Source organism: Antedon bifida, chromosome 1, assembly GCF_963402885.1.
Source record: "Antedon bifida chromosome 1, ecAntBifi1.1, whole genome shotgun sequence".
Taxonomy (NCBI): domain Eukaryota; kingdom Metazoa; phylum Echinodermata; class Crinoidea; order Comatulida; family Antedonidae; genus Antedon; species Antedon bifida.
This window is the reverse complement of record NC_136226.1, coordinates 9,862,697-9,889,602: the sequence shown is the minus strand read 5'-3', so window position 1 is coordinate 9,889,602 and position 26,906 is coordinate 9,862,697. Positions and strand designations below refer to the sequence as shown.

At 30.8% G+C, this 26,906-nt stretch overlaps 1 protein-coding gene and 1 pseudogene across 2 annotated transcripts; one reads left to right on the top strand and one right to left on the bottom strand.

The window, feature by feature from the left end:
- Nucleotides 1–1,709: 1,709 nt before the first annotated feature.
- On the bottom strand, nt 1,710–26,898 carry LOC144841462 (uncharacterized). 2 transcript variants are annotated; one of them, XM_078697797.1, is made up of 32 exons: nt 26,820–26,898; nt 26,092–26,406; nt 25,389–25,594; nt 23,554–23,651; nt 22,601–22,743; nt 22,134–22,178; nt 21,157–21,213; nt 20,887–20,970; nt 19,808–19,906; nt 19,166–19,423; nt 17,083–17,139; nt 16,863–16,931; nt 16,685–16,756; nt 15,604–15,678; nt 15,028–15,102; nt 13,467–13,544; nt 12,976–13,107; nt 12,200–12,344; nt 11,637–11,786; nt 11,331–11,406; nt 10,996–11,094; nt 10,542–10,628; nt 10,070–10,207; nt 9,772–9,912; nt 9,138–9,254; nt 8,411–8,563; nt 7,509–7,747; nt 4,215–4,312; nt 3,571–3,771; nt 3,235–3,327; nt 2,509–2,639; nt 1,710–2,232 (listed from the first exon to the last, which is right to left on the bottom strand). In XM_078697797.1, the coding sequence occupies exons 1-32, from the start codon at nt 26,860–26,862 to the stop codon at nt 2,104–2,106; spliced, it is 3,903 nt and encodes a 1,300-aa protein (XP_078553923.1). In that variant the 5' UTR covers nt 26,863–26,898; the 3' UTR covers nt 1,710–2,103. The 2 variants fall into 2 exon arrangements, with proteins under 2 accessions (XP_078553923.1, XP_078553930.1); XM_078697804.1 differs by lacking the exon at nt 12,976–13,107 and having other exon boundaries at nt 1,714–2,232.
- LOC144853903 (5S ribosomal RNA) lies at nt 22,796–22,913 on the top strand (annotated as a pseudogene).
- Nucleotides 26,899–26,906: the final 8 nt, after the last annotated feature.

The following is a 26,906-nucleotide window of genomic DNA, read 5'->3' as shown; positions in this document are numbered from 1 at the left end:
GTTAATGATCAATAGTAAAAATCCATCTTCTTTTCGGTCTTCTTTCTTCGTCTTTTGGCCTCGGTGTTTTCTCTTCTGTCTTCCGTTTTCTATTTCTGGGGTTGGTCCTGCAATTGTTTCAACCAATAATCTTCTTTTCTTCTTCTTTTGCTCTTCTTTGTCTGTGTTCATTCATCCATCAGCATCTGCTGCTCCACAAACTCTGCAAATTAACTCCAAATCTGATCCATGTTTTATCTTCTTTTTTTTTTTCTTCTTTTTTCTGTTTGTTTTATTGGCTTCTGTGGGTCCAAATTGGTGTGGGAATCAGTTGTAACGGTGGTATTTTAGTGTATCCGTTACTATGTCATATAGTCTCAGCGGCAGGATTTCACACAGTCACAAAATGTACCAACAGCAAATATGGTTTATGGTCAGATACAGTTTTATTTAAATATGCAATGTAATACAGTCTGTTCTGGCTATATTACATACGTTTTCTTCTCTCTATTCTATGTTTTATTCTACCAAGCTCTTTTCCTTCTCTTCTCTCCTCTTCTTACCAGTACATCCATATTTTAAGGAACGGTCCTAATTAATATGCATGTACTGGGAGGGGACTATTTAGTAAAGGGAACATTCCATGATGATGAGGAAACAGTAATTGATTAAGGATGTGGGTTATAGGATATTGAACAAAGAGTACCTAGGGATAGGAAGAAACCACTAGGAATGTTAATAGCTGGAGTAGGGAGAAATAGTGAAAAAGGGTTGTTGACCTGATGGTCAGAGTGTTACACTAGCTATTGAGCTAAAACTAGTTCCAAACCTACCTTAAGTTAATTTTTCGTCATGTAAGCCTAATTTAAACGGCAGTTGTAATACGGTTGTTATAACGGAATATAACCATTGAAGTAAAATGGAATATATTAAATAAAATAATGTCTATATTTAGATTCAATTGTAAGCATGGTCAATAAAGAAAAATAAGTCGACATATAATTATGTGGATTAGTGCTGTACCTTGTAAACACGCGTGCAGTGGACTGACGTCTCTAAAGACATTCTCATCTGGTTTGAGACAAATTGGTAGGATTATTAACAAGGTCAGACATCAATAATTGTGTTAACGGAACCATTGGATTTGAATGTACATTTTTAAGCATTCCTAATATTTGGGAACAAAACGCAATGGAATTTTGAAGATTGCATTACCAGGGAAGTGAAAATAAATACTGAAACATACTTCAAAATATTATTGACAACACGAACCGTTGACTGAAACACAGTAAGAACCATAACGTCATAGCTAAATTAATGTTTTAAATTATTTATCGATATCGTCCGTAGTTCACGTGATGGTTTAAGCGCCCGCGGTTGGTGGTGGTGGTGGTGGTGATGACGATGATGAATGTTGTTTCTGATTGCACATACGATAACGCATGTGTGCTATAAAGCTTGTACGAACTTAGAAATGAGAAATTTAGAGTATTCTAATAACTTTATAGCAATATTTATTTTCCTATCATTTTCACATACATTATAATTCTTATATCTCAATTATAAATAATTAAAAATTACTTTATTTGCACAACTTTTTCCTAATAAAAATAATTAATTTAGACAAGAACAAAAACTATAATTTAAAATGTATACTTTTTCCAAATTTATATATAAAAAAAGCTGCATTAACAATATTTAAAAACTTACTGGTAAAACTGATTTCATTCAAACTATTCATATTCTTGATATCATTTTTAAAAAAAACCAGAACATTGTTTTGAAATTTTGTTTTTCCTCGCATTTTAAAGGTAACTCATCTATTTAAAAAAATGAAATATTTATGAAAATTAATATGGCAGAAAAACACAGAATTATATTTTGTTATAGACAATAATGTTACTTATTCTACATATTGGTAGATGCTATCATAATAAGTCCAACAGCTGTGTAGGGTTTAATAGAATAGGCATTGTTCACTGGATATGCAGGTTTTTGGGGAAATAAGGAGTAGGCCTACCATTGGTACTGCATACAAATGCAGTCCCGTATTTATGATCTGAGGGAGTGAGTCACATATCAACTTTTAGGGATTACTCTTAATACACAGAGTATACAAAAAAGTTATTTGTTCAAGTTCCACTGAATAATTGCACAGTCCCTATTACCAATAGATATAAGAAATTTATCGGTTTCTCCAAACGCCACTGATTTAACTCCGAAAGCATGACCGTGAAAATTCTTAAATTTTGCCTGAAAAAAAAAATGTATGTATCATAGAAATATCATAAATATTATGGATTCAAATCTCTTAAATTATAATTTTTAATCAGTAGATTAAGTTTATCTTATAATAGTTTAGTCCAGGCCCATCCCCATATCGACATTTTTATTTCCAATCTTTATCTGTTTCGTTGTAATTTAAGTGTTTCTGAGTTGTTGTAATTGTCTTTGTATCTGTTAAACAAAGCTGTAGGTGGCGGATTTGTTTCTGCTGTTGTTTCTGGTTTTAAAAATAAAATAAAATACCTCTTGGTTACTACAAGGGTGCGTGTACAATTTAATATCACCATCTTCATCACCAGCTGCCAACAGATTTTGATCATGTGATCTATCAACGGTAGTAAACTCAGTGCAAGCCATTTCACCACCCCAAATTCCTACAAATCAATAGTATATATATTTATAATAAACAACACTTTTGCAGAATTAGATCATAAATTGTGTGTATATATATGGTAAGATACAAAAATGTCAGATTAGAGAAGATGGGGTCGGGCTGAGCGGAGGATGCATGATAGCTTATATAACTTATGTAAATTACTTTTCACATACCTATTTGAGTGCAGTGGTGCGGTATGTAGCCCCCACGCAATGTCTACACTATCAAATTTATGTGACAAAAAAAAGTGTGATGTGGCCAAATATGGCAGTAATATGACATCATCGTGTCCATATGGGCACATCACATTTTTCTTGTCACATAAAGTTTGATGGTGTAGACAGAGCTTTATAACAAAAAGTTGATTTTCAAACCAAATAATTAGGGTATCATTTAAATTAAGTAGTTAATTAACTCTATTTATTTTATATTCTATTAAACAATACAATTATTTATTTTACATTATAAAAGGACCCCAACGGACATAATCTTCTAAGCTTATATAAAGTTATTCTGGACAGCACAAAACTACTTAACTTTGTATTTTAGGCAATTTTCCAAATAAACCGTAATAAAAAAACTTTTTTACTAACCATTTGTATGGAAACCAACCATACAATTGTTTGTCATCCATTCTGCATTCCTAGTTTCTACCAAATTGTTGATCAACTCGCATGAAGGCGTAACTGAAAATGAAAAAGATAGGAAACACATTACTAGAAAATTAATATGTTCATATAAAGTGTCAATTTCTTTCTTTAAATAATGTAAGACACATTTATATTTTAGTAATTATAATAATATTTATAAGCAGGAGTGAGAATATGCCAAAGCTCAAAGAGATTCTGCACTCACTCCAAATTTGACCATCTTAGTAAATATTGTAATTAAAATATTAAACAAAGTAATCAATTATGTTAATTACTTACAATTAAAATACTCAAATGTACTTGAACTGCTCTGAAGAATGTAATCTTCATTATAACATTTATCTTTCGACCAATCAAGACCTGTTATTGAACTTTGATGAATGTTACACTTGCCAACGATCTCTGTCCTCCTGCCATCATCAATCAATCTCACTGTTGTGATTCTACCATCATAGCAACCAGCTGCTAGTGTTTGTCCATCTTTATGAATATTCATAAGGAAACAATGTACATTATGTAAATTAGCATTAGCAAAACCAATATTTTCAATGAGGCAAATTAATGTTTAATTTTGAAACACTGTACTCTTTTGAAAGGCAAAAAAAGTAAAAAAGGGGAGTGCTCTATACTAAATCACTGTTCGCTCTTCCCTCTTTCCAACATCCCATCCTAATGCAACTCTCTGATATGGCTAATCTTACAAAATTGATATAGATTTATTTGATTTTCATCTCTATTAAGATTCAGCCACTGATGTCCACATCATTGTTTTGGATTTATAGATAGAAATACATCAACAATGTAGGCCTACACACTTCTAAAGAGTTGAAAATAGACCTCAACGAGGAGAGAGATATTGTATAAACATCACTGTACTAACAACCAATGCAAATTGAATAAACATATGGATTCTCAAAACTTACCAGGAGAGAATTTAACTGTTGTTATCATACTCTTGCTGACCTTTGACCGATTCAACTCAAACAAACTACCTTCAAGATTAATACTAAAAAAGCAGAGACTGAAAAACAGAATATGTATTAATTTAACATTATGTAATTTAAAATTAGATAATGTATTAAGATTGAACATGAAGAATTAAGCAGATTATACTAAAACTAATTATGCAAATGTAATGCTAACTAGAATTTAATTCGTCACTTTGACGAATTATAGGTGATCATTTTACTGAAATTATTTTTTTTTAAACATGCACGTACGTTAACATACGATCGGAAAATGTTGATGTATGCCATCCTATTATATACGCTTATAGTGCTGAGTTGTGCCTATATGCCATATGTCAGTATATAGTGTATATCTATATACAGTGTAGCATAGGTGAAATTACGGGACACACATGTTCTAATTTTTTGGCATGATGACGTTATCAAACTAAACTTTAAGATGACAATTTCGAAAGATAATTAATTGAGCAAAAAAATATAAGATTTGGAAAAAAATTTGGCACGTAGAAGCGCTGTGCGCGCTCTTTGAAATGTGTATAACTTTGACGAAAAATATGAAAAAACTACTTTTTCACTTCAACTGGCCATATGTTAACGTCACAACATCCGATAGGCTTAATTTTTATATGAATTAATATCTACATTTCATCAGCTTTCATAATAAATTATAATCATCAAGGTAACCTTCAATTCTGAAGAGCTGTAAGATATTCAAATTTACTGCGAAGGTGAAATTACACGGCCTACGTTATTCAAGTTTTTACGCGTGATGACGTCAATAAAATGAAAATAGTGTCAACTCATGATAAAGATAATTAATTAAGCAAGCACATACTGAAATTTGTGCGAAATTCGAGCACACATAACCAAGATGCGCTCTGTTGAATGTGATAATCTACACAAAAAGATAACAAATCCTAATATTTAAATTCAAGTGGCCATTTGATGACGTCAAAACATTTTGTACGTCAAATGTGTACATGAATTCATATCTACAACTCAATGGCTTCCAGAATAAGTTAAAAAAATCGGGGGTCATCTTGCATTCTGAAGAATTATTTTCATTTTAAAAAAGACCTATTTTTCACCATTTTCAGAACTTTTGTAAAATTAATGTGCGCATTTTGTCATTTTTAACGTGCTCGTATAGCGTTATTTTAAGTCGGAACTGACTCAAATTTGGTGAATGTACTAAGGATGGTGAGTAGAATGAGGTTTGTAAAAAAAATTCATATTTTTTACGCTTTTTAAGTATCGCGCGCGCAAAATTTTTTTTTGCGCAGTAATTTTTGGAAACACGCAAATGGCCTAATTCATGCTCTAAATTGATCAAAACCTAATTTTGCGCGTTTTAAATTTTTAGCGCGTGATTTCACATGCATGACCTTGAAACGCGCAACTTTTTATTTGCTAATATTTTTACCCTTGATCTGAAGTTTACGTGTAGTGAATTTCATTAATATGTGATAATGAATTTTGGAGATATGATTGATAATGTGATTTCGCAAAATGGCGTATAAATGTCGTCACGGATGAGTGATCACGCTGGAAAGCTTATTAGGATTAAGTTATATTATTTGAAAGATATTCTGAAATTTTTGTAATCATTGACATTAAACTTTTTGAGATAATTGTTACACAAAATAGTGTACAGAAACAATAAAAAGAAAAAAAATAATAAAAAGAAAAAAAATAATAATAAAGATTTTATACAATAACAATAGGTGATCATTTTATTCTAAATGATCACCTAATTATTACAAAAATGCAGGTATATGCAGGCCTGGGTATATGTATCATACTTAATAGAGAGAATCTGTAACACAGGTCTATCATTATAAAATACTAAAATAAATAACTAATTTTGCAAATAGTTTTATTACAAATATACGTTTAGTGTTAAAGTAAGACTAGTTTCATGTAACTTTTGAACAACTTGCAACAAAACACAAAAACAGTAAGCAACATGCAGCAGACATAAAAATAAATCCAGAATAAAAGATCCATAAAAAATGTGTTTTTCACTGCAAATAGAGACATCAAAAAGAACAACTCGTACATAGATTTTTTAAATAATGTGATCGTTTAAAAAAGTAGAAAAAAACTTGTTTGTTATAATATCTTCATAACTACTTATTATTTAACAAGTTGCCATAGTTTCTAACTAAATAAAGTAACCCATTTGTTGTCATTACTGCCTCAAGTATGGCATGCCAAACATGTCACAACATTATTATATACTGTTACTACAATTACTATGTGTAATTAAGCTAAAGTAACATTAAGTAATATTAATTATTGAAGAATATAGAAACATGTACTGAAAAATAAAGAATATTGAAGCCAACAACACACAAAAGCAAAGTTAGGAAATATCTAACACAAATTTCTTTCAAAATAGTAAGAAAAATCAAAATGCTATATATGAAGGCTATAATATAAACGCAATTAACTTTTTCAAGGCACTAACCTGCTGCCAATACTGGTGTTTTAGAATAAAAACGAAAGAGAGAAAAAAACAATTATGGTAATGGACACACTAAATTTCTCATCAAATGATCGTTTCATTATTTTACCTACTCACTATAAACTATGGACAGGAATTTATTTAAAATTATTCCATAAATTGTATTTGTTTAAAGGATCTTTCACACCTGTTCCAGTCCAGCTCATGGCTCCAGTTCACATTTACGAGTACAGCATTAGACTCTTCCTGGTAATTACGCGGCTACATGTATATCATAGCTGTATGGAGCATCATGAAAACGAACATTGAGATCTGATTTGATTTGCTGGAGCCGGAACGGAACACGTGCTTACGCAGAGATTGTATGTCATTTCAATGCAAAGTATTTTCAAATATACATTTTTTGATTTAAAAACATGAATGCCATAAGCATCTATGATCGAAACTCATTCTTTCTCTACTTCTTAATTTCAATATCCTTTTATTTACCACTGCCAAGGAGGTTTATGTAATAAATCGTGTGTCTGTTTGTTTGTTTGTTAGCAGGATTACTCAAAAAGTTATTGCAATATATGTAACAAAATAAAAATACAGATAGATATGTGGTCAAGGACCACTCCATTAAATTTTGGAGGCAATCCGGACCACGGTCCTAATTCTGGACCACTTTTTAGTATTATTTTCAGACCTGCTAGTGTTAAAATATAGGACAGAATTTTCAAAAGTCGGTGAGTAGTCTTCTTAAAGTAACAAGTAAACTGACCATGTAATGAAATACTTACTCTGCACTCTTACCACCCATCACTAGGATGGTGCCATTTGGATGAATATCTACACACTGAATATTGCAATCTTTTACCCAATGCTTCCACAATGCTTGATGTGTATTGGAATCATAGCAACAGACCATACCATCGTATCCACATGTTAGGAACACACCCTGTGCATGTTGTTGTAATGAAGGTGCAACAGCCGTCTGTGCTGGGTACACCTTCAAGCCATGTACTTCATCATAGTGTCCCTAAATGGAAATAAGAGAAAAATTGGTGACAGCAGAAACAGTTGGGAATTTTGATATTTGTTATAAGCTTTATCCATTGTTTTAAGCTCTGTCTACACTATCAAACTTGTTTGACAAAAAAAGTGTGATGTGCCCAAATATGGTGGTGATGTGACAAAATCATGTCTATATATGGGCACATCACATTTTTTTGTCACATAAAGTTTGATAGTGTAGACATTTAAATAAATACAATCCACTGCTGTGGGCTGGCAAACAATGTCTAGTTTACCAGAAAGAATTTTGAAGGAAAGAATTTGGGGACTCCAAAATTTTAAAATTACCAGGATGATTTAATAACTATTTCAAAGTAGCTTTACATCTGGGAACTAAATTATTAGTCAGATGTTTGCACTACTTTACTTGAGCAGGCTTGGTGGTCTACTAGGTATGAATGCCAGGCTAGTTATCAGGTATTCTCATAATGTACTCAGTATATAGAATAATTACGTCAAAGTTGGGCAAATATCTGACAAAGGATTGACCAGGTGTTCCACTATCAGGAGAGTTTACTGACTTATCCTTTAAATTTAATCATTCTTACTTGGTAATATAAATTTATATGTTTAAGTATATATGTTGAATGAACAATAAAACAAGTTAAAAATAGTATTTTGTTATTACCTGTGTTATGAGGTTTTTTTCAATGATTGCCCCTGATAACAATGGTCCAGTGTCCTGCAACTCTGACCTCAGTATACAATTGAGTGTCGTTCCAACATAAGTAAACAAGTCATCTACAAGTATGGTACGAACACCCCCAGCAGAAGCGGGAATCTGCAACAACAAAAATCATTTAGTTTGTGCACTTTTTATGTTCATAATCAGTGTACCATGTCCCGCAGAACTCAGCCTATATATTGTGCCAGTTGTGCAGTACATATCATTTCGAAACCTGATCTGCACTGACGAGATCTAATAAGATCGAAACAGTACTGTCTGCAGATTGTATATACAACATATATATATATATAAATTACTGAAAAAATTACAATGCTGTGGGTATCAGTGGCTGGATCTCAGAAATAAAATAAGCAAAAAGCTAAATCAAAACCATAAAGACTAGCTTTCGGGCATTCATTAGTGCAAGTTATATAATATATATATATATAAACAAAATATGACTAGAAAATAGTTAAAAACCTTTCCAGTACAAGTCCACTGTTATTTTGATACCAATGTTTTGGATGCGTCCCATAACAAACACACAACCTCTTATAGTATACAGTACTATAGAATATATTTCGTGAGAAAGCTTCATACACTGTGCTGTGTGATAGTATGTAATTTTGGCCTATGGTTTTTAATTTGATGTGTATTAGTTATAACATAATAAGTAAAATCATCTTACGAGCAATTCACTTGATTTATAACATTTTGAATCCTTGACATCCCAAGCATATATACTACCATCACGTCCTCCACTTAGTAGTGATTTCTTGTGTTCAATTAAAGCAAATATTGGACACTACAAAAAATATAGATCAACATTATAAAATGTAACAGTAGAATAATTGAGATATGGAAAGCCATGTGTGCATTTGTATTGTACCTATTATTCAGATTCAACTTAATTGTTATGATGTCATCATGTTTATATATGTGCATATAAGCTCCTCCATCTTGTTGGTTTTTCTGTTCTTGAGAAGTGAAAGGGCTTTTTAAAAGTACGATGAATTGATGAATTGGGATGATCCTTAGAATGTACTTTCAAAAAGATAAGTGGACGTCGGCAAACATACTTGACCTTAAAATTATCTTGAATTATGTTATTACCGTACTGGTTTAGTTTCTCTGAATTGTATGACAAATCTTTCTTACTCATGTGTGTTCTTCGATTTTAAATCTAAAGCTCTGTCTACACTATCAAACTAGTTTGGTAGTGATATTTCATCATCGTGTCTATATATGGACACATCACATTTTATGTCACATATAGTTTGATAGTGTCGACAGAACTTTAGAACACAATTATTCTTCCTCACCTGATGTGCTTTGCGTATCACCTGACTTGGAGTGTTTTGTCCACTTAACCAAATCATGATTGTCCCATTTGAGTCTCCTGTCACTATGTCACCATTCGCTCGAAACAGCATACATATTATGAATTTAGGTTTTTCATTCTCCTAAAATAAATTATACAAAAATACATTTAAGTAATACAAACAAATGGTAACATGAACAACCAGATAAATAATTGGAAATAAGAATAAGAAGTTTTACCAATCAAATATTTAGTTATTTAAAAAAACAATAAAAAATAAATTTGTTCTTCAGTCTTACCCCATAATCAGCTTCCATCGTCTGTTCGATGGCACTTCCCTTGAGATCCCAGAAAACCAGATGATCTTTGCCAATCGACACAATGCGTGTTGTTTTCTTTGGGTGAAAACCGATCTGACAAACAATATCTGTATTGCACTGAAATGGTTATAATGAAACAAAGATAGAATATCATGTTGTTTTATGAACATTTGTACATGGTCTACAGAACATGTATTGTTATTCTACCTAATTATTGTGCAATAAATTGTCTCAAAGGAAACAAACAATATCTGTATTGCACTGAAATGGTTATAATGAAATCAAAGATAACATACCATGTTGTTTTAATGTTTTTATGAAACATATACTGAACATGAATTATTACTCTGCCTAATTATTGTACAATATTTTTTCTAAAAAGGAAGCCAATATCTAAAATCCAACCATGCTTACTGGAGAATATATATAATATCTTTCCTTGTAGACAAACCTTAGTTTCAGACACTTTTTTATATGTCTTCGCATCCCATAATGATAGTGTGTGACTTTCATAATTATCGACAGCTGCAAGTAAATTCTGCAAAAAAAATTAATAAAATATATCCTACTTTAAAAAGAAAATCAATCAATATCACAATTATTGATTTATGAATGAAAACTGAGAAAATTATAAAGCTTATGCTATTTCTACAATATCAAACTAGTTTGCCAAGTGTCATGTGCCCAAATATGGTAGTGATATGCCCAAATATGGTAGTGATATGACATCATGTCTTTATATGGGCACATCACACATTTTTTTGTCACAAAAAGGTTGATAGTGTAGACAGATCTTTAGATGGGGATAGATTGCTTATCTTGAAAATCTTGAACATTTTTTAAATTGTACACATTTTAAGTGAAGTAAATCTTGTAAAAATTTAATGTAAAAATTGCTCACTAACCTGAGAAAAAGACAAACATATAATAGCCTGTTGAAATCCATCATCTTCAATAACATGCAACGTTTTTAAGTTTGTACTATTCCATATTCGAATACAAGTCTGAAAAAGAAATAAAATAATGCATTTAATTTTGACTTAAATATGAAAATGTATAAATATACTATATATATTTTTTTCTTTAACATGAAATTAATTACAATCATCGTCATTCATGGCTGCTGTAGGTCCGTAGAAAACATAATCCGAATTTTCCTCAATTTGAGGATGAATATTATCATACTACAGCAAACAATATACAATTGATTTATTATTAAGTTAAAAATGTAATTGTTCACCTTAACTTGTTTTTTAGTACCATCTAAATCGGATTGTCCAGTTGCTATGGTTACCTGATCTTCATGGACAGCCATACTAAAATGAATAAACACAAATCAATTAAATCTATAAATAAAAATTATAATTGACTTTTTCAATATCTAATATCTGTGAATGGAAAAAATGTCTAGGCTCCCAAGTTTGTATCAAATGGTTTTGAAATTAGTCTAAATCTATGCTGAGAAAAGTAGGCCAATCCAAACCACTGTTTTTAATTTAATAAGTCCCAATTTTTAACCTAGCATCTGATAGAATGAGTGACATACCTTCTAATATCACCTGTATGATCCTTGTAATAACGTTGTTTCTGTTGTTTGTGATTGTAAATAATAGCTATAAATGAGATGAAGTATACAATCTCACCACTTGATATACGATGCAAGTTATTTCTACAATCATTGCCACGATACCCATAACTAGAAAAATAAATAATATTTGTTGAAATATCCTTCCATGCAAACCTTCAAAAAACAGTAAAGCTCTGTCTACATTCTATCAAACAAGTTTGACAAAAAAGTTTGATGTACCCAAATATGGTAGTGATATGACATCATATAAAGTTATAGATAGAATGTAGACAGAGCTCAAAACTTTGTCTATACAATCAAACTAGTGATGTGCTCAAATATTGTAGAGATATGCCCAAATATGGTATTGAACATCATCATGTCTACATATGGGCACATCACATTTTTTTTTTCATAAAGTTTGAAAAGAGTGTAGACAGAGCTTAAGGAAGTTTCATAGCGCAAAATGAAAATCTCTCAAGTAAAAATAGATAAAACTATTCCATTGTAAAATGGTACAATCTAAATTTAATATTGCTTACATCCAATTTAATGTTAAATTATCCTTGGGTTCATCAAACTTTAGTTTCTTGTCAGCAAAAGTATCAGGAATGTGAACTGTCATTGGTTGTTCCCTAACAACAACTTCCATCTTCACTGGCTCTTGGGGTATTTTAACCTTTGACCCTAACAATATGAGCCAAAAGTTTCAGATTATTATTATGTTATATAATGAACATAAATATATGGTAATTTTGCTATTTTATCAATTTGATAATTTTACATTGAAATAATGAACAACATAGTGTACAAGCCTTTCATATACATTTTGCACAGACATACATAACTCAAGGATTATTGGAATGCATAAACAGAAATTGACAATGAATTGTTGAGAAGTATAACTGAAATAAAGCACAACTCTTTTTTGACATTAAACACTGAAGAGCAACAATGATAGGAAGAACATTGAAACATAATTCTCTAGACAGACAATTAAAGGACATATTGTTAATATAAATGATTATGATAATGCCAATGATGATGATTATGATAATGCTGCAGATGTTAATGATTATTACACTGATGTAGATGATGATAACGATGATGAAGAATACATTCTTATTCAAAATACAATCAAACACAAAAAAAACAGAAGGTTTTGTAACCCTTTTGTCCCCGATTTTTGTATACAATGAATGTTTCAATGCAGTTTTGTATATAGAGCATCAGCCATAAGCAAGCATACAAGCCATGATCAACACTTTTCATAACATAAACCAACATTTGGGTTTGAAAGCACTTTTCATAGTTATACCTGCCAACTTGTCTGTACTCTTGTGCCGTGATAAGAATCCTTTGAATGAATTCATAAGTTTGACAGGTTTTCCCCAGTTTTTAGACCCAAAAGCCCCTGATGCCCCTTGTAACAAGGGAGCTGTGTCTGGGGCTAGTTTTAATAATGATGGCATAAAAAAAAAAGAAAGAGGGGAAAAAAAGAAATCATCATTTAGTACTACATTCACAGTTCAAACTACTGTAGTTAAACACTAGTTCACATATACTAGTTAAAATTTCTATCAGTACCACAGTCACTTAAAACAGTGTGGCTCCTCTCTATATATTCAGATATTGCATTTTCTATATCTTAATACTTTGTTGTTGTGCTGTTATATTCTTCCTCTTGTTTTTTTGTATAGCATTTATATTGCTGAAACAAATGTTATTATTAATTATTGTGATTTGAAATAAGAATATAAATCATTTTTCACTATTTTAAAATTTATTGAAAAGAAAACATTTACAAACCATGTGAGTCTGCTGAGCTGTGACTACTGATTGAGTTCAAACTGTGGCTAGATTCAATACGAGACAACGCCTTTTGCTCTAAAAAAAAATAAAACAAGTCATTGTTGAATTTTAAAAAAAACCTGTTAGTGCTCATTCCTGTATATTACAAGGGCTAAGCTTGGTTTATATAGTGTATGGTACCTCCATGAGTTACTAATGCATGTTCTATAATATTGCACCTTAATGAACGTATTCTGGTACTCTAGATTACAGCACAACTCCAAAAATAAAAAAGACATGGGAATCCTACACTAATAAACTACATTATATTTTTCAATATTAAAAGCAACAACAACTCCTATTCAGTTTTGTTTTTAACACAAAAAAACACTTACAACATTTTAAAACTTCAAACTATTTTAACAAATAATTGTACAAATTAAGAATTATTTCTTATACAAGATTTGTTTTTAGCCAAAAAAAAAAAGTACAGTATGCTTCAAAATTGAACACAAATCATTTGAAACATATGTCCGTCCGAAAATAACAAAAATAAAAAATCTGTTTGTATAGTGATATAGTAATAGTCTAATCAATTTCAATGCAACATTATTTTCAGATTAATTATTATACTACTGTACTGTAAATATCTGGCAGCAGTGGATAGAAGCATTGATTCACAGAATTACCACCCCAGTAGTAGAGAGTGAATTGTTTTAATAAAACATATACATGGCTGTTACAACACACAAGCAAAAACAATACAACTTTATGCAAAATAATCCTAATCCCATGGCATTTAGTTATTTCTTTATTCAGAACACTATCTGGTTAAACTTGGCAATTTAATAACCCAACTCAAAAATATTATTGTCAACCATGATGATATTCAGTGGATGAAAACAATAATAAATTGTAGTGGCAAATACTGATGCACACGAAATAGCAAAAAGTGACATACAAGACAGTATTTAAATATAAACAAAAATTAAAAGACCTTGGCTTGATACCGAGCCACTATCCAGCGAAAGGTTGATAGACCCAGGGGAACTTGTTCCGGATTTGGCCTCCATGGCCACAACTAATGTAAGCAAGATTATTATAAACAAAAAAGAAAACATTGTTTTAATGAAAAACGTATTTGCCCGCGAGTATAAAGAAAAGGCCTACCTACACATTTGTAATCAATATGTATGCATGTTTTGGAGCTTTTAACAGGTTATATCACAAGATATTACAAGTATTGGATAATATGTTCTTATTCTGTATGTTTTATTACATATTGAATTAAATTTTGAAAAAAAATTGGTCAATAATAATTCCTATTTCTCTATTTTGTAAAAAAGGATTTTAACGGAATTAACTATTGACAAAATTGTTTCAAAATTTATTGATAAATATACTTATAATCCCAATTTACAGGAAAACTAACAATAGGTATTGATTTGAGTATTGTTTCTTAATTTGTTGAATAACTATTGTTTTGTTATCAGACTAAATGACTGATATATCATCTGATGACATTATTGATTGTGTTTGGTCAATTTAATGGTTGGTATGAGTGATTTATTAATATTACCTTTCTGTCCTTGGGTTGTCATGACTACAGAATTTTCAGATGATACACTCTGGTTCAGCTGACTTTCAACAGTATCTGATATCACAATATAAAGTTTATTAATTTAAATAAATTTAAATAAATTAAAATACTATTTATTAATAAAGGTATACTGTTTCAGGCCTTTATTTATTATTATTATGTTTTGTCCCCCCGAAAAAATAATTCTTTAAAAAGTTTTTGTTGAATATGTCATTTTAATGTCACATAATAGTTATCCACTTAGATCAAAAATAAATTTATTTACTTGAAAAAACTGTAATTTAAAGCAAAACAAAGTCAAATTGGCTGCCAGCCAATGGGTTTTTGGTTTTGGTTGAATTTAATCATTTATTTTGTCATTTTATAAGTGAAAACATTATTTGTTTCATTTTTGTTTCTGCGGAAGTGATTAACCTAATTAAAACTACAAAATAACCTATTTAAGTCTGATTCAATTAATCTTCATTATTTTTTTGCGGGGTGGGGGACAATACATCTTTAAACAATTAATCCAAAATAAAAATGTTAACATTGATATTCAGTTACTGTGTTTACCTTTTTGTGCTTGTGTTGCTGTTGCTATTGAGTTCTGGGATGATATGCTCTGATTTAGAGGGCTCTCAGAAAGGTCTAAATAAACGAAAACAAAACATAAAACAGCATTGTTTTATGCTACTTTATATTCTACTACAGCTGTATGCAGTATAGAAACTACTAAAAGTGTAAAGCTATGTCTAAATTATCAAACTTTCTGTAACAAAAAAATGTGATGTGCCCATATATGGACACGATGACGTCATGTCACTATCAATTGGGCACATCACACCTTTTTGTCAAACTAGTATGATAGTGTAGACAGAACTTTAGACTGACATGCACAAATACATTTAAATGGTAAAATATTAGCCACAATATGATTACTCAATGGTTTTCTAATAGACTTATTGCAGGAAGAACATTTCAGTCTCAATATGTATAATTTTTTTTAAAAGTTTATTTTCAACTTATAAATCAAAAACTGATTTGTTTACTCTGTACAAACAATGATATTCAATTCTCAGCAGTATATGAATAACAAGACTATAAAAAGTATATTAAATAACCAAATAGACGCCAGTCTACTGCTATGAATATATATTCAACATTATTTATGATATCACAATATTGATCATCATAACTAATAAAACTATTATAATGCAATAAGACAATGTAAACATACAAGTCAAGAATATGTATGTAAATATACATACATACAGTCAACTCTCTCAAAAAACACCCTTGGGCCAAATGATGTTTCTTTTCTATTATTGGAAAGTGTGTTGCATTTATTGGGGCCTTTGGAACCTTAAGGAATGATTGATTTTGTTAGTGTATTGGTGTATAAAGAGATTCCAGTATCAAAACACTAAAGGAAACCGCCAAGTATCACAGGGCAGGCACTGACATGGAATCCACAAGAGCTAAGGACTTAAAATAGAGGACTCTCCAAAGAACACCTACCGACGACATCTACATATTGACACCAAAAAAGACCAAAACTTTGGATAGCATGTTGATGGCCTACAGTATACCCAAGGTTGGGTCAAAGTAAAATATATAAAATAAGAGTTAATAACATTTGATAATGTATTTATACCTGTCTCATCTTCGAGTTCGTTGCTTGGTATCACGCCAATCAAATTTGGACTTGATTCACTATGAGGCATATCTAAAACAAAATATTGTCAAAAATCATATGAAATGTATTATTAGTAGTATTACTGATACACCTGAATGATTTGAGAAAAAATGAAGACAATAAACCAATGACTAACCTCTTTCTGTTGTCACTTCAGAAATAGATGACATGTTCTGCATTGACATACTGTGTGGAAGCTTAGGATCTGGAAAACAAATTGAATCGAGAATTTAGTAAAAATTCACAATTTTAATAACCCTTCAAATAAGGCTCAGGCATGGAGGCCTACAAACATGATACCATTATATTATTTATTTATTTTCATAGTTTATAAAAAGTTAAACAAATATGTTTACCTTTTTGCTTGACAGTTCGTTTCACAAGTGGAGGTGGTTTCTTCGCACGTTTTCCACCTAGAAGTAAATTTTATATCTCATAATTAAGATTATTATTAACAGACCTTATCATCTGTGAATAACCAGTACATAGATAATAATTTTCTGTTGGTATGTATTGGTGAAAGAGTGATGTGTAGAGGTAGATGCAATTTGAGGTTTCACGCCACGGTACACAGTGGCTCATGTTTGTTGAAGAAGATTTGCTATAGTCAGGAATTTTACGTAAAGCGCCTAAAGAAAAGATTGATTTAGACCTAGTCCTAGTCTAGTAGATGAGTTTGCTTGCTGGCTCTGTAGGATTAACAAAAACAAATGTGGTCTCTAGTTTGAAAAAAAACGTGTGGTTGGGGGGGGGGGGGGGATTCTTTTGAACCCTCTGTCTAAATGCTTGATCTGTATAATCTACCTCAGCCATACCATATTATACCATAATTAATTAAATGTTTTATTTCATACAAAATCATTAAAAAAATGTTGCAACAATATACATAATTTCTTAGAAATCCACTACAATTTAAGGATGCTAATCATATGAACACAAATGAATGCTACAACAAACTAATTTAGATTTTACATTCCATTTGTTAAACATGCTTTGTCTCCATGGTAACATAACAATACACTAGGTAAATGAACTGTATGGAAATGTTGAGGTAAACTTAAAAATTCTACATTTTTAATATCATCTACTAAGTATTAGTTTCACTAAACTACAATAGTTGACTATAGACTATCCTTGTTTATTAACACGTTTGCCGCTGGGTTTAGCAATAAAACCTCAATACTTGCATTCAACATTATATCTCTAAACCTCGAAAATGTAAGATCATCACATAGTCTCTGTAAAACATAGACATAGATGTTTTTAAGTGATGGTCCTTAATCTATAACACTCCAAATTACTGAAGTCTCGAAGGACAACTGACAATCAAAAACCTTTGTTTTTTTTTCAGAACTCCAGTATGCTAATATCAAAATTGATAATATAAATAAAGATTACATTGCATAAACTGCATTTATAACTCGACAATTAATTTGTCAAGTAATAGTAGTGCTTTAGAATACAAATGAGTGCAACGTGTTAATTTCACAAGATACAGTATACTACAATGTTGAGAATGGATAAGAACACAATGAACACAATGATTAACTACTGAAAAAATTGTCAAAACGTCAAAGATGCATGCCGCCTGATGACTATCATGGTGTACCTTTATCATCCTTGGTTCCTTTTGCTTTACCAGATTTAGCTGTGGTACTCGGTGTTGGTCTAGTGAGTTTTGGAAGCTTCTTCACAATTGTTTTACTTGACTCAACTTTTTTAACTGGTTTAGATTTATCAGTCTTTGATGATTTGTCAGCAATATCGGAACTCTTTGTCAGAATGTCAAGGTGTTCCACTGGTGACGGCTGCTGATCACTTTCAATGATTGTTTCAAGACCTGGCTCTGTTTCCATTCCTGGTGTTTCAGTTTTATCAGTCTTCTCTGAATACATTGGCTCATCAACACCAGAATCAATCTTATCATCTTCTGCCATCAAATCTACTTTATCCACATCAGAGTTCATTTCTGAAATCGTCTTAAGGTCACCATTCTTCGAAGGAGGAACATCTGAAGTTGCTTTTTTAACTAACAGCTGATGTAGTGGCATTGTCAGTCCTGGCAGCTGGTTAGCTCTCTGGGTAATGTCAACTTCAGATAGTGTCTTCAATGAGAGAGTGCTAAAGTTCAAACGATCTTCATCTTCAGAATACCGAGAAAGTTGTGGTAGAGAGGCACTCAGACTTGGTAGTTTAGTTGCCTTTGATTGACCAACCTTTTCTATTATTTCAAGTAAGCTTGCTGGGAAATGTTTTTAATTAATCATTAAATAAATACATTATTATATAAAACATATACATTCTGTTTACATATTCCAATCTATATTGATTAAATAACCACATATACACATTTGGCACATGCTGGAGCACAAAATATCATTTTGTGTACTTATACCTGAAAGAAATTTTGTATGAAAGCATATGGAACAAGAAATTTACCTTGACTAGTGAGTGATGCTCTTCTTGATGAGTTGGGAGTGTTTCGACTGCCTGGACGGGGACTTTGATCTTGCCCTGGATTAGTCCTAGGTTGGCCTGGTGTTGAGCTTCCTGGTCTAGATTGCCCAGTAGTTGAACTCCCGGGCCTAGTCTGACCAGGACCAACACTACCAGGCCTAGATTGTCCTGGGGTCGAGCTTCCAGGCCTTGATGCCTTCGACTTTGCACTGCCAATTCGAGGAGATTGCTGTCCAGCTCCTAAACAATTATAGAGAGTAAAGCTCTGTCTACACATTTGTGACAAAAAAAATATGATGTGCTTAAATATGGACATGATGATGTTATATCATTACCATATTTTGGCATATCACTATCATATTTGGGTACATCACACTCTTTTTGTCAAACTAGTTTGATAGTGTAGACAGAGCTTAACAAAATAGAACATAGAATATTTAAATCAAGAAATATATATATCCTCCAAATAATCATATGTAAGGAAACATCACATATTCAGATATATTCATTATGTATTAGAGTAAGCCAAAAGTATATAAAACAAGGACACCAAATTGAACGAGCCAGGATTCAACATTTCACCATTTTGCAAACTATGTTAAAAAGGTTGATGGCTGTTCTTACCTTTCAATAAATCAGATTCTCCGGCCACTGATGAAAGTGACCCCCTTCTACTTGAGTTACAACTGGACGAGGGAGAAGTATCCCCTGTTCTAAATGTCACTACGACACAATTGAATACACATGCAAAATATTACCATAAGAAAACAAAACGAAAGGAATATATAATGAACATATGATTAAGGTTAAACATGCTATAATATGCCTTCTAGAGTTCAGTAAGCCTTGTTGTCAATGTCATATTTTCAAAAGAAGCTGTTCATGAAAAGAACAACAAAACTTTTTTTTACAATTAACGTTTCCCTTTCAAAATATTGGTTTGACAAAATAAATCATAATCATGGCATGCTAGTAAGAAATCACTATCTTCATATTTCCAATTATTACATGGCATGATCTTATATATATATCATATTTCAGAGAGAGTAATTAACGTTCTATATTCACTGATTGTTATATTTTTTTTCAATTTTTCTTGTGTTTTTTTTTAAAGTTGTTTCATTGCAGGACCATATTGAAAAACAGAAATTTTGCGATCTTTTCTGAATTATGTTATCCTGCCTAAATATGTTTTAATAAAAATAAATAATAAATAAAATAAAGAGTATGCAATAAGATTGTTGTGTTTTTATTGATTTTAAAGTAAATATCAATTGGAAAACAATAGAAAACAGTATTATTGGATTTTTATCATAGAATTTTTTTAAAATACTCATATAAATATAGGATTTATGGTGTACATAAACAGTACTAAAAATATAGATCCAATATGCTGAAAAACTTTTGTTGACTTTTAATTTGTTAAACAAATAATATGTCAAATATTAATGAAAATATGAAGATCAAGAATATTACATACTAAATATTTATAAACTTTTAAAATAATAACACTTATAAACAATAAAAATATCTAAAAGGTATCATGCTATAAACAAAAATATATAAAATGTGGCACTGTTTATGGATGTTACATATAATACTTTTCGCTGTCGCCAATTTTTGATACAATATATGAAAAACATTTTAAATAGTTTATTATTTATTATACCACAATTAGTAATGTAGAGATATTTAATACCAACCTTTGCGACCTGATTCTTTTCCAGATTCATTTGACAAAACGCTACTTCGTCCCTTTCCACTCTGTTCTGACGCTGTTGCCTTTTCTATAATACAGTACATAATTTAAAGTAAATAAATATATATTCTGAAATTAATCAGAAATGTGTCATTATGTTCTGGTAAAGACACATACAACTTAAGATTTATGATTAGTGGAGAATTCTGAATTGTTCACAATTATTAATTGCTGAGTTTTTTTTTTCTTTGTAAATACAATATGTAAAGTGTACCTTTTTCTTCAATGATTGGTTTCTTTATACTGTTGTTATTATTATTTGTCTGTTTTCCTAGAAAAATAAACGAGGTTATTTATATATTTTGTTAATTAACAAAAAAATTAACATTGCTATCTGGTCATATTCAAGAATCCTCTACATATTTTATTTAGTAGAACTTTGGTCATATGATTATATGATGATTATAAAACGAATTATTATTAGACATGAATACAATTTTATAAACATCAAAATGGTAAAAAATTATAAAATACAAATATGTTTTACAACTAATGTTTAATAAAAGTACCTTATAGTGTTAAAACATGTGAATATTGAACAAAAAATATGAAAAAGTATAGTAATTTAATGAAATATGACCCAACAAATGCATGCCTCAAAAATTTGAAATTAAAATAATGTTCCATATTATTTAGAATCATAAAAAAAGTATTTTGAAAGAAAATAATAGAAATTCATAATAATATTGTTTTTTAATTTAAAACATGTTTGTATAATTATAAGTAAACCTGGAAGAAAACAGTAACTGGTGTAAGAGTAATGTTTTGCAAGAAAATATGAACGAATATGAAAATTCACAAAATATTGGATATGAACAAGAAAATACTTTGAAACACCAATGTTTATAAAGTTGCTAAAAATTGAAAATATGAAAAATATATGATATTTATGATATTACAAAATAATGATTATTTTATCAACTTTTTCCAAATTATACCTTTCAGTGTAATGTGATTTTTTCTGGCGGAAACAGATGCCCGTACTAGATTAGAAGCAGCGCTAAGTGTTGTACCTATGTAACAAGTGTGTTATTAAGTTTGTACTTTGTATAACAGTTTGATTTATGTTGTATCTAAATATAATCAGTTTTAAAACCATATTTGGTCAAAATCTGAATAATCTGAATCAACCATTTTAAATATTTTTTTCAAAATTAACACTAGTCAAAAATGTTACAAACAAAATGTTACCTTTTGTTTTAACAGGTCCTGCAACTTTTTCATTTGATTTCTTTCCTGAAAATAAACAAATTAATGCCAATCAATATATTTATTTAAGATCTGCCATTTGTTAACCAACCACTAGCCACTCATTTTCAATCAAAAACTACTAATGACATGAATGAATGCTTAAGGTACATTCACATTACGCCCGAATTTGGTCCAGTAGCTATAGTGATGTTACATTTTTTAATCTCTCATCAGAGTTTATTGTGAACAGTTCTATTCTTAAGCTCCGACTAAACGATCAAACTAGTTTGACAAAAAAAAGTGTGATGTGCCCAAATATGGAAGTGATATGCTCCATATATGGGCACATCACAGTTTTTTGTCACATAACATTTGATAGTGTAGACAGAGCTTTAAACATTACACCTGTTTTACATGATCATTTATCTAGCCACTCAGTGTGAACATGGCTTAAATATCGAACATACCTGGTGGACCTGAATTATTAGCTGCTTTTTTGAGTGCATTTGATTTTGAGACTTGATTAGTTTGGTTTGTTGGCTCTTGTGTTTTTGTGTGCGTAATACTTAGATGTTCAGCTTTCTCCATGAGGACCATAAACTCAAACCAGCTAAAACAAAAATGATACATTATTTCAATTTTCCTTCAATGTACTGTTTTTTGTGGTAGGCTTTACCACGTTGAAACACCGGTTCTCGTCAGATCACCGAAGTTAAGCAACGTTGGGCCTGGTTAGAGCTTGGATGGGAGACCATCTGGGAATATCGGGTGCTGTATATGGAGCTGGGGTCCCGTTAGGCATTTGAAATCAGCACTGTTGACTCTTATGGCAGCCCCTGCATCTAGTATCTGCCTCACACGTATTTGCTTATGCCTTTCCTCTGGTCAAGGTGGGCACTGGACGAGAGAAGCCTTTGATCAATGTTAGGACCAATCAAGGTGCTTTAAACAGTCCTGGCTTTGTTTGTATGAAACCTGTTAGTGGTGGTAATTATCGCTGTTGGTTTCGATTGAATAAAATAAAAAATAAATCTATAGTGTTGACAGATTATCAAATGACTGTGTTTGATAGAATAAACAAAGGTAATTCTAAATAAAGAGATGTTATTGTTAGATCTTGTGATCTCTTAAATCATTTTCAAGAATCTGATGTGCTTCTCAACATATCTTCTGTCTTGAGTTACTTTTGGTTTATATGAAATTTCATTGGATCTTCTGGTACAATTTTGTATAGTAATATAATAACTACAGTAAGTACATCATTAAAGAATAGGGAGATTTCGATCTAAGACAACCAAGGACCGACGAGAAAATATAACATCATCATGTCCATATATGGGCACATCACATTTTTTTGTCACATAAAGCTTGATAGTGTAGACAGAGCTTTATTTATTTTTTATTGGTGTAAAATACTTACTTGACCATCCCGTTTCCTTCTTCATCACACTTCTTTAACACATTATTCAACAAAGCACCAGATAATGGGAGATGCTGTTCTTCAACGATTCGCTTAAACTGTAGAATAATTAAAATGGTTATAAAATAGGGATGATACAACGTTGTGTTTAAAGGACTATTAATAACTCCTAACTCCTCAGTGTAACCACTGTTTGTTGACGATGTATAGATAATTGGAAGACCATTTTAAACATCATAGTTTGACTGTGGCAGATTGCAAGTTTCTTACTTCATTTGTCCCATTCTATTCTTTTATATCAATAATACATTAAACTGTGTTAAAAAAACAATAAAGCAAAATATGATTGACTGCCATGATCAACAATTTACTCAAATATCATTGTTAATCTAAGTATAGACTTATTAGAGGGTCAACTTTGACCTATATCGCTAATATTAATTTTTACTGTCGACAGACATACATTATATGTAACAAACCCAAACTTTTTTTTAATTGAAAATTTGAAAGAAGGCAATTATAAATAATGAACTGTGCCCATTCCAATTTGACTAACAACTAGTTACAACAAATAGTTTCAATAACAGACATCTTTGTTGACAAAGACAGTTACTATGGTAACTATAATACTTCATAGAAACTAATCAATAAGTAACAATGTACATATTTAAAAATATTCTTTTCAATTTGAATATAAATTAGGACATAAATTTGATTTATGGCTTGATATTACCATATTGTTAATCATTTCTATCAAAATCTAATATATATTTATGATACAATAAATAAATCACTTATTTTTTTGATATTAATTTTCCTATTATTGAACAATGTCATTTCTATATTGATTCTAATTTATAAATCCGAAGGCAAATTAGTAAGAAAAATGCTGTGGGTATATTTATTTGAAATTCTTAGGTTTTTTAAAGATAATTTTTAAAACTCAACTGTTTAAAAAGAGAATGAAAATCTGAATATCTTAATTTGTTACGATTACCTCATTTTCTTGAAGGAAGAAATAAATGTTAAGTTGAATTGAATTGAATTGAATATAATATTTATAAAAAAACGTAATTAATATAATCTAATAATATGCTTAATGCTTATATTTTTGGAAAGTAGATAAGAATTATACAAGAATTATATAAATTAACATTTATCGTTTACCATGCATTTCCAAATTAAATACTTTAAAATGACAACGTTAATCAACTTTGCAATATGTATTAATAAAATTTCTTTATACAGCCCACACGCTTTATACTGCATGTCACGCCACATTATACTGGCACTTAAGTTTGCACTTAATAACTGCATCATGTAACCATGACAACCCAATATAATATGACCGTAAACGAACCTTCAAACAGAATCAATACATTGAATGTATTTCAACTAAATACCAAATTGTATTAAATGAGAATTACTAACTAAAGAGTTCTGCGTTATTTGAAGCTAAAATAAATGACATTTATAATCACCCTAGATTTGCTAAGTGACTGTGCAAAAAAGAATTTTATCATACAGTTTATTAGTTGGCTTATGTAACAGAAAATAGCATTGAATAAGCAGTCTTTATCTTCATACTTTTTTTTAACACAGGCAAACATGTTATGTTTGACTAATTTTGTATTTATATATTAAAATATAATATTCTCAAAACATTTATTTGTAGGAGTCAATTTACTGTTATTGTTTTACCAACATGTTAATGAATGTTAAATCATACTTATTATACAGTCAACTCTGCCAAAAACAGACACTTTTCGGTTTTCCTAATATGTATGGGATGAAAGTCTGTTACAGTTCCAAAAGAAGGTCTGGGTAGAACATACCTTTTTCTTTGGGATTTGTCCATTTCGACTTGGGTCCTTGTCTTCGCATGATGTCCTTAATTCAATTAGATCATATTCCTTGCTGGACATCAATGCCTTGTGTACTTTCTCTAGTAAGGCTCTGTCTGCGGATGACAGTTCTTCGTTGAATCTATGTCCCATATAATGATTATGTGTCTTGTGAATAGCCTGGACACTGTCTCGACCTAATTGAACAATCAAATGTTAGTTAATAAAATATTGGTTTGAGAAAGTGAGAAATTTTTATTGTCACTGTACCAGAACAACAGAATTTATTTTCCTTATAAATATAACAGAATAAATAAACATTTGATTGCAGTGGGCAAAAGCATCAATTTCACTCCAAGTTCACTCCTCAATTCAGTTGCAGCAATTTTTAAGATTTGTTTACATATTATTTCACGGAAGTAAAAAACCTATGTTATATTGATCTTTACAGCAATAACTTTATTACAAATCAATTTGTTTGCTGTGTCTTGTATTTTCTTATTGAATAATGTCTGATCACTTTGGCCGGTTATGGAAATAATGGTCTTTATTTTGTACAAAGGTTAGACCAGCTTTAATTACCAATCACAACTGCCTAACAAAATATTTTGTTATGGTAGTAGGCCTACAAGAATGGAGGCTGAAATGGACAGCAGCCGATATGCATGATGACTGATGTAAGTCTAATTCTTACCTGTTTTTGATTGTGCTTCTACCAAAAACTTCCACAGTTTCTCATGGTTGATTCCTGTTCCTTCGTTAAATTGACTTATCAACATCTGGAATGTTCTATTTGGTATTCCCAAATTATGCTCATTAAAAACGTTCATCAACTCCCTGCTAGATATACAGTTATCCACGGAACCACAACGTCGAAAGTTGATCTGCATCGCGCGCAGGCGTTGGCGACTGATGGCAGCTAGCGGCATCTTCATTGCTTCCTTAAGTTCCTCCTCTTGCTCTAATGGTGTCATTGGGTGCACCTCAAGGATCCCGCTCACTCTACTTTCTAAAAATTAAAACCATTTTTAACAAGATTATCGAAAATGCTCAAATTGAGCAATAAAGTGTATATTCATTAGTTTCTATACATCCACAACATAAAACTATAATAATGACTATAAGTCTGTACTCACTGTACTTTCTAAAAATGAAAATGATTTTAAAACAAGATCATCAAAATATAAATCTGCATGGCTGTCACTATAATTTTTTAAATCAGGGGATAAAGAATATCCTGTCTACACTATCAAACTTTTTGTGACAAAAAAAGTGTGATGTGCCCATATATGGACATGATGATGTCATATCACTACCAAATTTAAACATATCACTACCATATTTGGGAACATCACACTTTTTTTGTCAAACTAGTTTGATAGTGTAGACAGAGCTTAACAGTTAAAATATTGATCAACTTACTTAAAAGGCTAGTAGAGGAGGGAGCACGTTTGTAACTTTCCATTTTCCTTATGACAACTGGATCAATGTCATCCCATAACTAATAAA

Bases quoted from the DNA above. Each gene is read 5' to 3' on its own strand.
- LOC144841462 (XM_078697797.1), bottom strand. From the start codon at position 26,862: ATGGAAAGTTACAAACGTGCTCCCTCCTCTACTAGCCTTTTAA. The intron at 19,424-19,807 runs GTAAGAACAGCC...ATAATTGTTTAG, and splicing joins AGAATCTGATTTATTGAAAG to GAGCTGGACAGCAATCTCCT. The intron at 11,787-12,199 runs GTAAGCAATATT...TTATTTTTCTAG, and splicing joins AATTTAACATTAAATTGGAT to TTATGGGTATCGTGGCAATG.